Source organism: Alosa sapidissima, chromosome 10 (genome assembly GCF_018492685.1).
Source record: "Alosa sapidissima isolate fAloSap1 chromosome 10, fAloSap1.pri, whole genome shotgun sequence".
Classification (NCBI taxonomy): domain Eukaryota; kingdom Metazoa; phylum Chordata; class Actinopteri; order Clupeiformes; family Clupeidae; genus Alosa; species Alosa sapidissima.
In genome coordinates, this window is record NC_055966.1 from 18,059,532 (window position 1) to 18,074,541 (window position 15,010).

Sequence of the window (15,010 nt, forward strand, 5' to 3'; positions counted from 1 at the left end):
AGCTTTATTGTCAATTTCTTCACATGTTCCAGACATACAAAGAGATCGAAATTACGTTTCTCACTATCCCACGGTGAAGACAAGACATATTTTACCAATTTAAGTCCACAGACAAACATAACATTCAAGTAAACAAAAAAGTAAGTAAATAAGAGGGCACATATAATAATGAAAAAAATAAGAGCAGCAAAATTTGGTTGAAATTGTGCATAGACAGTCAATAAAATACTAGTGCAAAGTCAGGCCAATAAAAGGCTTGTGTAGTTCTGTTTGACCTAAGTAAGAAAGAAAGTGACATAGTGGTGCAAGTTATGTAAGAGCAGCAGATGTGTTGTGTTTTCAGGACAACAACAAGTTGTAAAGTGTACAAGTGTGCAAGTGGAGTAGTGCACGCGGCCATTGTGGGTCCAATGTCCAGGATGTTATGTAGCTGAGGGTGGAGGGGGGAGAGGAGGGAGAGAGTTCAGCATCCTTACAGCTTGGTGTATGAAGCTGTTGGTGAGTCTGGTAGTGCGGGAGCGCAGGCTTCTGTACCTCTTCCCAGAGGGCAGTAGATCGAACAGATTGTGAGCGGGGTGACTTGCATCACTCACAATTTTGGTCGCCTTGCGGGTGAGGTGGGTGGTGTAAATGTCCTTCAGGGAGGGGAGTGAAGCACCAATAATCCTTCCAGCTGTGTTCACTATGCGCTGCAGGGCTTTCCTGTTGTATTCAGTGCAGCTTCCGCCCCACACAGCGATACAGCTGGAGAGGATGCTCTCAATGGTGCCTCGGTAGAATGTGGTCATGATGGCTGGTGGAGCACTTGCTCGCCTGAGTTTCCGCAGGAAGTACAGGCGGCGCTGAGCTCTCTTCGCCAGTGATGCAGTGTTGGTGGTCCAGGAGAGGTCTTCGCTGATGTGCACCCCCAGGAATTTGGTGCTGCTCGCTCTCTCCACCACAGCACCGTCGATGGTCAGTGGCAGGTGTTGGGTGTGACCTCTCCGGAAGTCAACAACAATCTCTTTGGTCTTGCTGACGTTCAGCAGGAGGTTGTTGTCCCTGCACCACGTGGTCAGATGGTCGACCTCCAACCTGTATTGGGTCTCGTCGCCCTTGGTGATGAGACCCACCAGAGTTGTGTCGTCAGCAAATTTCACTATGTGATTGTTGCTGTAGGTTGCAGTGCAGTCATGCGTCAGCAGGGTGAAGAGCAGCGGACTGAGCACGCAGCCTTGGGGGGCCCCTGTGCTCAGTGTGATGCTGCTTGAGGTATTGTTGCCAACACGTACTACTTGAGGCCTCTGACAGAGGAAGTCCAGTAGCCAGTTGCAGAGGTAGGTGCTGAGTCCCAGTTTGTCAAGTTTGCTGATGAGTTGTTGTGGTATTATGGTGTTGAATGCAGAGCTGAAGTCTATAAACAGCAATCTCACATATGAGTCTCTTTTTTCCAGGTGGGTGAGGGCTGGGTGGAGGGCAGAGCAGATTGCATCCTCTGTAGACCGCTTGGCTCGGTATGCAAACTGGAAGGGGTCCAGGGTGGGGGGGAGAATGGATTTGATATGTGACATGACAAGCCGCTCAAAGCACTTCATGATGATGGGTGTCAGTGCCACAGGGCGGTAGTCATTGAAGCAGGATGGAGCAGTTTTCTTCGGCACAGGTATGATGGTGGCAGCTTTGAAACATGATGGGACGATGGCTTGCTTCAGGGAAGTGTTAAAGATGTCTGTGAAGACATCCTTAAGCTCCCCTGCGCAGTCCTTCAGCGCACGACCTGGAATGTTGTCTGGACCTGTTGCCTTACGGGTGTTGATAGCAGCAAGTGTCCTCTTCACGCTGTCGGCAGAGAGGCACAGGGGCTGCTCATGTAGAGGGGGATGGGTCTTCTGTGGGCAGGTGCTGTTTTGTGCTTCAAAGCGAGCAAAGAAGCAGTTCAGGTTGTTGAGCAGAGGGATGTTGCTCTCACAGCTCTGTGGCGCGGGCTTGTAGTCCGTGAGGGCCTGAATGCCCTGCCATAGGCTTTGTGCGTTCCTGCTGTCTTTGAAGTGGGTGGTTATCTTGTGAGTGTATTCCTTTTTTGCTTCCTTGATGCCACGGGACAGGTTGGCTCTCGCTGTTCTCATGCCAGCTTCATCCCCAGCTCTGTAGGCTTTGTCTCTGGCCCTCAGCAGCCTGAGGACATCCCCTGTCAGCCATGGCTTCCAGTTAGCCCGAGTGATGATGTCTTTTGTGTGGGTCACATCATCAATGCACTTGGTGATGTAAGAGGTTACAGTGTCTGTATACTCCTCTATGTCTGTCCGGTTGTTGTAAGTGGCTGCCTGCTTAAACATTTCCCAGTCTGTTGTGTCAAAGCAGTCTTGAAGAGCATCGGAGGCTCCCTCAGGCCACACTTTTACCTGCTTACGAACCGGTTTGTTTGCTTTTACCCTTTGTCTGTATGCGGGCATTAGCATAACAGTTATATGGTCTGAAAGTCCAATGTGGGGGAGGGGGGTAGCTTTGTATGCTCCTTTGTGTGTAGTGTAGACCAGGTCCAGGATGTTATCTCCCCTTGTTGGAAAATCAACATGCTGGTGTAGCTTTGGAAGTACAGTTTTAAGATCAGCATGGTTAAAATCTCCAGTGAAGATGGTGAAACCGTCTGGGTGTGCCGTCTGTTGTTCACTAAAATATAAATATACAATTTATGCTCAGGGGTAAAGATGTGCCTGTCACTGCTTGATGACATTTCTATTCTGTCTGTGCACTTTTGTGAACTAAACAAAGCCAAGAAATCCCGTTAGTCAGAGTGTGATGCTGCGAACACATATAAACAGGTGCCCTCTCTCCCCCCCGCCGTAACCTCTGTCACATGCGAATGCTCGGAGGCTGTATTCTAGGCTGTCGAAGGGAGTTTCAGGGTTGTGTGGAGACATGGGAGGGGGCTGTCAACGAACAGCCCTCACAGGGTTATTTTGGTCAGACACATGAGTTATCAACAATGATAAACACTATCATTAAGAGAGAAGATTGAGTGTCTAGGCTGCAATTATGACCGACTGGGGTCCAGAAGGGATATAATCAGTGCCTTTCCAGTAGCAAAGAGGGGGAGTTGCATTTACTGTCATCAGATGCACAGTCAAGTTGTGAAACAGCTGGCTTGAGACCTTTTTAAGAGGCACCATCTAGCTTCTTTTGTGTGAACCGATCTCTGTGTGGTTGTCGGAGGTTACAGAGGAAGGCATGTCGGGCCATACAAAGGTCTGAAGGTGTCCATGCAGAATTATATGTCACAGCTCCCATATTCTAAATCAATGGGGTAACATTAATATTGTCAGTGGCTTTGTCATAATATTTACCCAGTACGTAAGAACTCACTTCTGAAATTGGACATACATCAGTAACAAATGGGACTATTCTCGATTGTTGTTGTTGCAGGTTTGTTTAGTTGCATCAGACTCCATTAGTGCAATATGCTGTCCGTAATAATAGTGGCATTTTTGCTTATACAGTACATAAGAGCTTACAATATTTAATGTACAGTCTGTCTGGTATTAACTGTCTTTACTTTGCCATTCGCTTCTGCCCACTACCCCCCCCCCCCCCCCCCCCATCTATTTGTGCAGTATGTTTATGAATTTAAAAATACAACTGGAAGGCTGGCTCTTTTAAATCAGTCAAAGCTCACAGGACTTTCCTGGAAACATCACAGGACACAAACATGTTTTGGTCTTGAATGAAATGAGGAGGACATTATGTCATTCCATTGGTTTTAACAATTTTGTTATAGAGTATGCGTGTCTTCCCCCCCCCCCCCCCCCCCCAATGTTTGCCACATATTTCCCCTTTTACAGTACTGTGCTAATCACTCATATTAATTCCCTTTCACCTCTCTATAGTTCATTAAACCTTATAAGTCATTCAGAACAAAGTGGGCGTAATCTTGTCTACCTTACCTTGCACCCACTTTCCTGAAAAGTTTGTATACATTAAACATATTTACCATAAAAAGTCCCAGCATATATATATACCGGTATACATTTTAATGTGTTTAATATACTGCCACTGAAAGAGGCTGTGCTGGCCCTGTGTCGCCTGACAAAACAGCCGAGTCTGACAAGTTAAACTTGGGCCTCCCCAGTGACAAAGCCATGCAAATGGGACCCTTCTGGGACATCTACTATCAAGGCAACTGGACAAGATGGGGGGAGCGGCGGTGAAATTGATTTCCAAACTCAGCTGAGCATCATTATGCACGCTTACAACATCAGTCATACCCTTACAGGCTGGCTGTGAGCTCAGCCTCGTCCTTCTCCACCTCCTCCTCCTCTGCCATCTCTGACTGTGGGCATTTCATCCCCCCGCCCCCCACCCCACCCGCTCCTCTGTCAGACATCCTCTAGGATGTTATTGAGGCTGCAGCATTTCCTCTCCTCAGCTGCCCATTTCGTGCCACTGTCACGCTTGAATTGGGCGAAACAAGTAGAGAGCCAGGGTCACCTTGACCACAGAATCGATTACCTCGGTAAGGACTATAAATCGCATATCTGCTCATTCAAAGCCATAAATGGCACAATAGCTCAAGTGCAAGTGTGGCACAGTCTCATAAAAAAAGACCGAAGACTAAAGTGGCTTTACTGATTGCCATGCAGTCTCAGTTAATGTACACGCAGGCTTTAGACGCAGATAGAATTAAAACAGGTACAGTGTTTTTCTGTCTCTCCTCTTTTTTTCCTTCATCTTATCTGCTGTCTGTAGAGGCTCCTGTCAGTCTCTGTTGTGTTTGTGACAGCTTTGAAGCCGACATTATGAGCGTGTTCATTTTCATTACGGCATTCTGTTCCTAATCAAGAGTTTATACGACCCAAATAACGACTTGCTTGGGGAAATATTACACCGCCATAAAAGCTTTGACAGTGCCCGGGTCATAAAAACGCACAAGGCTGAGCTGAAGCCACACTGGGTTTTGTCCAGGGATCCCCACCAACATCAATGGTTGCATCATGCAGCTTAAAAAAAGTGCTGACAGAAAACATGATTAAAGACAGAATTTGTTAACAAATTCTTTCTGTTCTCTTTTAAGTACTTTTCTGAGCTCGATTGAGCATACCAGTGCAAGACAGCCAGTGGATTTTTTCCAACAAAGCAAACCCTCTCCATATGGCACAACAGACAGACAGGCGAGAATACAGATAGCATTTTATCTCAGGAATTATTTTACATTACTCATAAACCTTTGTGTAAATGATTGAAATTACTATTGTTTGCTAAAGTATATGTATTTGTTTTTGTGTTTTGAACCCCTTCTGCATTGACAACATTGCTGAGGTTACAAACAAGACATGGAGCATATCTGTGCTGTAGAAATAGTTATTATGAAGTGATACTTTAAAGTTATATTGCAATTGTTTTAGAGTGGAATACATTTGCTAAAGGCTGACCAATGCAACCTCTTCTAATGCAGTCTTTTCTCAATCTGTTTTGATGCATGGCGTTTGAATCGGCTGTCGCCTTGCGTTAAGTAACACTGCGCACTAACAGCAGAAATCACTTTACCTAAATTAGGCGTACATGTTCAAACGAAGCAAAAGAGCTTAGATCAACACGGCCGCTCATTTGATGTTCTCTGTTTGAACAGGAGGAGCCATACGTCATGCTTAAGAAGTCTGACAGGGCGCTGGTCGGCAACGACCGCTTCGAGGGCTTCTGCATCGACCTGCTCAAGGAGCTGGCCGCCATCCTGGGCTTCTCCTACGAGATCCGCCTGGTGCCGGACGGCAAGTACGGCTCGCAGGACGACAAGGGCCAGTGGAACGGCCTGATCCGGGAACTAATGGAGCATGTGAGTACAAGCTTGGACTGCCAGAGACAGACATGGGTGCCTATGACTTCCCTTCCTTTCCACCACTCTGAGAAAAAGCAGCTGGCACTGCCATCCCCTACCAATGGTGCTGGTTACCGCTAGGAAACACAAATCCTCAAAACATATTAATCCTCACTTCCATTTTTCCTGATGGCATGAGACAGTCCGTAGTTTGAAGTTCATCAATGGAAGTCAATCTGGAAAAGAAAGACTCTCTTAGTCTCTCCCCAATATGCTGCAGGTGGTAGACAATATCATAATGTACCCAGAAATCATGGGGCAAAGCTGTCTCATCGGGGTGAAGTTCAAAGAGAACCTTAAGAGATCTATATTTCATAGTATATTCTTATGAGACACCCTCTCTCTGCAAAAAAAAAAAAAACACAGAAAATTGCTTTGCTTTTGTTCTGATTGGAGCTATTGAGGTAATATAAGGCATATTTCCCTTCAAGAACATTGCTGTGTTGAGCAAGCTTGTCTGAAACTGTGACAGACATGAAATAATGAAAGTGAAAAGCTGTACAAAAAGAACCCTGTATCAGGAAAATACAGCAGGCTTGGCAGCTGAGGCAGAGGGATCTAAGCTCTGTAGACAACTGCAGTAACAAGAGGCATTATTATCCCTGCGACTTCTCCCCATCTCCTTAGTCGTTGCCAGTTTATTAGCGCACCTGCTGTTGCTGCATTTCTGCAAATCAAACTAGCTGCTCCCCGTGCAGTAATTCAATGTAGCTCTAAGTGCGCTGCTGTTACACGCAGAGCCGATCTCCAGTGGCAGAGCAATGAGTTAAATTGTGGATGCTACACTTGCAGGGCTGTAAAGTTAGCAAAGAGTCAATACGCTCAGACAGGGAAGGTATTGGCAAGTGCTACCACAGCAAGTACACAGTTAAACATTTGCACTGAGCCAGCGAAAAATCCCCCCCACATACACACACCCAACACCCCACCCATGTGCCTAGTACCAACCTCTCAAAAAAGTGCTCCAACACTGATGTCGTGTGGAAGCTGAGACCCCCCCCCCACTTTGAGGACGGGCGGGCTGAGGGTGCTTCGTTGGCATTTGAGAAGTGGCTTTCATCCCAGTGCCCTCTCACTGTCCTCACCTCTCCGGGTCAGGGGGCGGGCTCAGCCCAGGAAGTAGTAATAGCTTAAGTGGCATTTAGTGGTGGGAGAGTCATATGGTCAGAGACAATGGATAGGCACTGTAAAGGTTAGGAGAGGGGAAGCTTTGGCGGAGCACTTAATCTTCCCCAAAGCTTTGGGCAGATCCAGCGTGATAACAGTCACCTTGAGACAAAGGGATACCATGAAAAATCAAAACAGAAAATATATGCACTGTTTTTCCCCCTTGCGCTCTCTCTCTCTCTCTCTCTCTCTCTCTCTCTCTCTCTCTCTCTCTCTCTCTCTCTCTCTCTCTCTCTCTCTCTCTCTTTCTCTGTCCTTTGGCTTATTTTTTATTTCAATGTCCACCGTAAACTAGGCGGCTATCTCATTCAATCTCTGTAACCACCTAAGAGACTCTGCTCAAAGGCATCTTCGGTTTTTTTACGAGGTTCTTTCTGCAATCATGGAAGTGCTGTTATCATTGGGAGTCCCAGGCAGGCAGTGCTTTGACGACCAGTCGCTATGAATATTTAGGAAGTCTCTGAAGCATGAAACAAGAGGTTTTTGTTCTTTCCTTACAGGAAATGGCCTCCTGTTTCATCTGACAGTAGTACTAAATATAATTCCATAATCTTTTATTTGTCTCCTGAGGGACGGAACATATATCTGAAATGCATCCCTCTCTCACGTGTCTAACTTAAGTCCATAACCACACTGCTGTAACACTGCTGTAAATTGGAATTATGAAGGCAAGTGGCATCATAGCAAATGTGGAGTAAGCAACAATGTTTCCATGTTTTAGATTCACTGAAGACATGGAGCCACTAAGAGGCTGCCATTTCTAATTATCGTTGCAGCGCTGCTTTCTCTCTGCATGTTCGACAGACAAAGGAAGGAAGCTCTCAGACCTAGATCTGTCTTGAAAACACACACACACACACACACACACATTTTAATTCTTTATTTAAATCCACAAATCATATTACAATAGACAGGATTCAAATATTTCAAGAGATAAGATAGGGCTTTGTCACTCAATGATATTCAGGGGTACAAAAAACATCTCCTGTGCCATACTTCAAGGCTGCCTATAACTGCAGATATGGAGCAAAACTTTGCTAGCTGTTTTATTTTTCTGCTGGAGAGCCCTGCCAGCCTTAACCCACTGGAAACAAGTTTGTGGACATGCCCCAAGCTGCCAAAGATCAACACCACTAGCTTGCACTGATAGCCTAGGTCACATAGTTTTGACCGTATGGGTTGGTACTTCATGATTTTGTCATTAAAAGCCATGTCCATGTAGAGATCGTACACACATCCTATTTCAAGTATAAGTACTTCCCTTCTGTCTCGGTCTAAAAACACAACATCAGGGGTGTTAGGGATGTTACAAAACACATCAGTGGAGCTGTTAAACCATTCTGGCATAATATGTGAATGTTTGTACATGGTCACATTATCTGGAAGTACATCCTTAACAGTGTTAGCAATAAGGTTAACAATCCGGTTGTGGCGTGCAGTATAAAGTCCTTTGTACATAGTACAGCCATTAACAATATGGGCAACTGATTTGAGGTGATGGTCAGAGTCTGAGTGCATTATACAGTGTGGATGGTGGATTGCAGGGTACCATAATGCAAGGTTGTATTTGGTGGGTAGCACCTGCAGTCTGGCTTTGACAGTGAAACAGAGGATGTCCTCCCCAACAGCGGCATTTGTGAACATGGAGTGTGAGACAGAGTGGTCGGCAAAGTGTAGGCATGCCAACTTTCCCTGCATTCTGAGTCCAGTCCAGTGTTGTTTGGTGTCTGTTTGTTTCATGTTAAGAAGGAATCTCCTTGCTGTTGTATTATGTAGTGTGTGTTGTGCAGGGGCGCCTGCAGAAATTAATGCTATGGTACGCACAACCCCCCCCCCACAAAAAAAAAATCACTTGTGAACAATATTTGTCCGTTTTAGGTCCGTGCATTGGTCAGTCAGCAAAAAAGTAGCCTACATAGCATAACAACATCCACATGCAATAATACAACGACAACGTCTACAATGACCTATTCATTTGGACAACTTGATACAGCCCTATACAGGCTAAAGTTACCTTTAGTTTTATTCTAGCGTAACGTGACGTCTGGCTTTAGTGCAGTCTAACGTTCTGACAAGCACACCGATTGCCTACCTTGTTCTTGTCCATCTGGAATATGCTGCCTCCATCCTTTCTGTTTTCGTTGTTTAAAACTTGTGATATCCATGATGAGTATTGAGTTAGTGAATTAGCTCAACATTGTGTGCTGATAACCATATATAGATAGCCGAGTAAAAGAAAACAACAAGTAGCCTATTGCCTGCCTGCGTGCGTATTCTCTCTCCTGCTCAAACAAAATGTGTGCACGTTAATTTTGATAACGTGTTCACTAACTTTACGTAATAGAAAATGGTAAATAGCCTGATGGCATGCAGCTAATGGGATACTGTGCATAGTTGGGAAGGTATGGTAGGCCAATTTGGTGTGAATACACACACAAGGGAAATTTTCTCTCGCTGTTGAGTAGCCTGATGGTACGCACAGTGCGTACGCACGTACACCTGTAGGCGCGCCTGGTGTTGTGCCTCGTTGTGATATACAGTAGCCTCTGCTGTTACAGATGGGTCTGTGACAACTGCATCAGATGCCTGTGGTGCTGTGTGTGAGTTGTGTTGTGTCCATTCCAGTTTGACTGACATTCTGTTGCACAGATCATTTAGGTCCGGCCAGTCTGATCGGACTCCAAAGCCTGCAGCTTGTGTGTCCAGTTTCCCGCTGCTTTTCCTCCTAAAGCCTAGGAAGCTGTCCTGGCCTGGTTTGGCCAGAGGGACCTTCCTCTTCCTGAGGTCCAGCAGGAGGGAAGCTCTGGCTAGCTCTCTGACAGTGGCATCGTCATTGTTGAGCATGCAGATGAGGTGTGTCAGCCTGGTGGCAGTGTATACCCATTCCACGTTTGGGACACCCAGCCCACCCTCTTTGCGTGAGAGGAAGATGAGGTACCGGGTAGAGTGAGAGTGTGTTTTATTGTTCATGTCGTGTAGGACATTTTGCGGGATGTGGACACACACACACACACACACACACACACACATACACACACACATACAAACAAATTCACATGATAGTTTATAGTAGGAGTAGCATGTTGGTTTTGCCTGCTTGGTGCTCTTGCTCTGAAAATGAATATTCCATGCAGGCAGTGAGTGCAATATGGCAGCTGTTTGGAGAATGACCAGTACTTATTTGTGACAGCTACACAATCTAAAGTGTTTATAGCCACTACCACCCACACGCAAATACACACACACACACACACACACACACACACACACACACACACACACACACACACACACACACACACACAAAAACACACAGCCCAACCCCCCCCAACCCCCCACCACAGTTTCAGTCCATATGTCACTAGTGTCTGATTGCCAAAATGACGTTGTCTTGGCCTCCCGTCTGGTTTGACCACCGCCGCACGTTTCCATGGTCTTTATCAAATTACAGGTGTGGTATCGAAGGTGCAGTCTGTGTATTTTAGTGGCTCCATTTTGTGCCCCAGCGCCTCTGCTCGGCAAACACTAGATAAGGCAATCGTGAATCAGCAGAGCTGAAAAGCAAATCCAGGCGGAGTCTGAGAGAGCTGACCCCCGATTGCTGCGAGAAAGCTGGATAGATAGGCCATTTTGATGTGAGTAAACCTGAATCGTTATCTCCAAAGGAGGATTTATGTTTGTAGGGATTTCGCTGCCGATTTTTCCCTCGGAATGCCATTTTCCCTTCATTGCCCGGGGCCATTGTGCTGACTTAAAAGGAAATAACTAGATTATTTTACTTTTAAAGAGTTTTCTCTCCGAGTTTATCTTGCGTAGCTTTAAATGCGTAGCTTTAATATCTTCACCATCAATTGATCCAATTTTGTAAGAGTGGCTGCAATACAAGGACTGTGCGCACAGTGACACAAGCATGTATTTATAGTAAAGAAGAAATGGCAAGCAGGGATCCGTGCGGCTTTCCTCTTCAGACCCCAAAAAGAGAGCGGGTGTGGGGGTGGGTGAGGAGGTGGGGATGTAGGGGGAGCCATTATTAATGGACACTGTCAAAGATATTTATCGGTTCCATTTATTTCCATCAAGGCTGTTTATTAACCCTTAAAGAATTTACATTACTTCCTCACAGTGGGCGCGGGCGATAGGTGAGCGTCAACTTTACGGGTGACAAGGGGGTCGTGCAGTTGGGGCTTGCAGGTTTAAAGAAGACAACAAGTAAACAAACCGGGCCCTGGTTGTTTTGTGCTGATAAAGTGGCACTATATCACAGGGCCATACATTCAAAGCTGTCAGCCCACGGGTCGCCATAAATCATAGTTTCATTACTGAATTACAAAACGCCTTTGCCCTGGTTCATCTGTTTAGCGGCGGCGTTCACACTTGTGCGGGTATATTGAAATAAGTCAGATCTCGGCATTCGTCTTTGTAGGTCAGAGAGTCATGTCAAACACAGGACCAAATTGAGAGTGAGAGAAAAAAGGATGCAGCAAGAGCAAGCCTAGGCAGTCAAGTGCCTTTGAGGACATGCTTTACATGTGACAGTATTATGTTCGCTTTCCTGTGTGTGTGTGTGTGTGTGTGTGTGTGTGTGTGTGTGTGTGTGTGTGTTGATCTGATCCTTTTATGGAGACTACTAATCTTGAACTTACAGTATTTGCCAAGACTTTCAGTTCTTCCTTTGGTAGCAGGAGACACATATGTTCACCATTAACAAGCCGTTTATGCAGTTATATAAGGTTATTTGTTGATACAGAACAACACAAGGGCACGGACTACCGGTAATACACATGCAATGCACACTAAAGGCATAAACAAGAGAATCAGCACTGGAGGTAGTTACACTGATGGGATTTACAACTAACAGAAATACAAAACGCTACAGTTATCACAACATTAATTAGAAACACTAATACAACTTAATTACAAGACAATCACAGATTATTACATTCACACTAGAGGCATTATGACTCGTATTGGCAGATACAGCGACATATTAGCATGTCATGCGTATATGCAATACGTGTGCGCGTGTGTGTGCGTGTGTTTGTGGGTAGATAAGGGAGGCGTTACCGCTCGCTGTGTGAGGGCACTGTTTGTCAAACCTTTGACTGGGAGTGTGGGCAGGAGCAGTCGCAGCGCAGCTAATTAGTAGCGCACAGGGGCCTCTGTGTCAGGCGGCCTGGGCACTCTTTCTTTTCTTCCTCCACGTACTCACAAAGCCCTTGCCTGAGCCAAAGGGCGCTGTGAAGAAAAACACCAAACGATGCAAGCGGCCTTGTTCAACCAGATTCAGCCACAATAGATGATCCCATTAATCATGCCACAACGCCAGTATTAATAGCTGGCTTAGCACATCATTTGTTTCTGTCACGGTAATTAATCTTTTGCCCAGACAGTTACACAGGAAGGTTACGGAGTATCGCACTTTCATTGTCTGTGTATTTAGATAGCAGCTGGGCTTTGGACTTGGGAGAATACTTTAATGAAAAGCCTCTTTATTTGCTCGTGTGAGTGCCTGGTGCTCCTAGTGCCAACGCCAGTGCTGATTCTGCTGCTCATTTAATATAGCTGTAATCGAGAGAACATGATGCCCGCACATGCAGTCCAGATTTATTTTCATGATTATTGGAAATTCTGGGATATTGTCTTCCATAAGGCGAACAGATGGATGTAAGGAATGGGATACCATCAGGTGCGTTAGTGTAAAAATAACTACTGTGAAGCTGAAACGGTAACAAGACATGTGGTTCACAGTTGGGGGGAAAATGCTGTGAATATTGACAATATGGTGTGTGGACCATCCTGAATACGTTGTGGACCATCCTGAATATGGTGTGGATCGTTCTTCACCCTAGCGAGTGGAAGTGTGTGGGTGTGAACTGGGTAGTGTTAACTGAAGCTTTGACAGGAATGTGATATTAATGGAAATGTACTTTTTTATCTCACTGGTTAATCGAATTTGTATATCAAGGGTGTGCACGAGAGTCAAAGTCAAATGTGTTTACATAGCAACAACCAGTGATAGTTACTGAATAGAAGGTCAATGATTATGAATTATATGGATAAACTAGCCCAAGTCTTACACTATGACCTGGGCTGTGTATAGTCTGAGGCGGTGTTTTGTGTTTTAAGCCCCAACATCATCTTCCAGGCAGCGCTGCATGGAAGGCGTTAGGGTTAAGGTTAGTGTTAGGTGCCTTGAAGTTGACGGTCGCAGCGCTGCCTTGAATTCGACGGTGGGGGCTTAAAACACCATTAAGCATCTGAGACCACTGGTGTGGTTGGCTGCGGTAAATGTAAATATTTGATGTACCCCTAGCAGTCTTGGGTCTCTGTCCACATTCTGTCTCCTTAGCAGGTGGTGTGGTGACGTGAGACCAGTGTTGGAGTGCAAATCCTTTCAGCACTATACTGCTGTGTCCGTCTCTCAAACAAATGTACGCTATCTATAGGGGTTGTACATTATCCCTAAGTGTTGGCGAGAATGAACAGGAGTTATTACAAGGATATTTGCCTTCAAACCGCTGCTGCAGCACATTTCACTGAAACAACGGGTCAAAGAACTTGGAGCAAGTGGAGTGACAGCCTTGCTTGCACTGAGATAAAGCAAAAACTAATGGGGGGAAAATAGCCAAAAGTGCTGATTTGTGACACTCCCAAAAAGCCGCTTTCTTTATTGTTATTCTTAGAACTGAGCAGAGTGATTGTCCTGTGCGTGCTTGTGTGTGTGTGTGTGTGTGTGTGTGTGTGTGTGTGTGTGTGTGTGTGTGTGTGTGTGTGTGTGTGTGTGTGTGTGTGTGTGTGCATTTCTATCCCTTGAGGAGTAGGAGGTCTGAGCTCCTTTGTGACTTCCATCATGTTAGGGGAGGGAAGGAGGCGCTCAGGCGTGGGCCTGGCAGCTGGTTTCATTAACCTCGCGTCCAACCCTGGAGACAGCGGAAGCAGAGGGAGGCCATGTTAATGGTGACCTTCTAAATATGCAGCCCGATACGATGGGCAGGTGAAAAGCTTCCCAGTCACCTGCAAGCTTATTTTGTCTTGATATTGGTCTCTTTCTCTCTTTCTCTCTTTTGCTCTCTCTTTTGCTCTCTCTCTCTCTCTCTCTCTCTCTCTCTCTCTCTCTCTCTCTCTCTCTCTTCCCTTCTCTTTCTCGCTCTCCTATACAAGACAAAGGGGGACTCAATAGAGGAAGAGGAGAGTAGGCTAACCATGTCACTAGGTGTAGCACCTTAGGACAATCAGCTCTGTTGATCTTGGCTGGCCTGAGTGCCTTTCTCCCATGGCGACTCACCACCCCTTGTTCATAAACTGTGTTCCTTTTTTATTTCACATTTCTTCAGGAACATCTCAAAGTTGCCCTGATTCAATTGTTTCAGCTACAGTACATTTGTTACATTTAAGAGTGCCCCCCCCCCCCCCCCCCCCCCCGCCCCGACCCCTCCACCAGAATGGATTGTCTACTTGGTTGAGGAATCAACCCTCATGAACCAAGCTAAACGCAAGGGTCATAAAAGTATTTTGTCATATTTTATTATTACAATGACACAACACTTTATATATTATCTATATAGAGGGTTAGCTTGCTAACTTGCTAATGTTAGATAGTTGGCTCACACAACATTTCAAACATGTTTTGGGGTAATAACAGCTTTTTTATTTACAGTGTATATTTCTTGCTAACTTTCACAAAATCCAAGCTTTAAAATGCCAAATAAATGACGTTAATTTTCAAATATGGCCATCTCGGTCCATCTACTGAACTCTTGATTGAATCTGGCAACCCGAAGATTGAAATACTACTAGCTGCGTGATTGGTAAACTGTGAAGGGTGGCGCAGCAGGCCAAAACACCAAATATAAACAGCATTTTAGGTCCACAAATTAATGTGTATATCCTGGCTGTACCATTGTTGTCAGTGAAGTCAGTATTTGAAAGTAGGATGTTTTCTTAATCTCTGATGGCACGTTATGGTCATTTCATGTTTTTTTTACAATAAAAGTC

General features: G+C 45.4%; 1 protein-coding gene across 1 annotated transcript in view; it reads left to right on the forward strand.

Annotated features, from left to right (window-relative positions):
* LOC121720766 (glutamate receptor ionotropic, kainate 3) overlaps positions 1 to 15,010 on the forward strand; it is a 108,179-nt gene that overhangs the window by 70,281 nt on the left and 22,888 nt on the right. Inside the window, exon 10 of the mRNA XM_042107174.1 lies at positions 5,603 to 5,806. Within this exon, the coding sequence (XP_041963108.1) occupies positions 5,603 to 5,806 (204 nt within the window). The remainder of the gene's footprint in view (positions 1 to 5,602; positions 5,807 to 15,010) is intronic.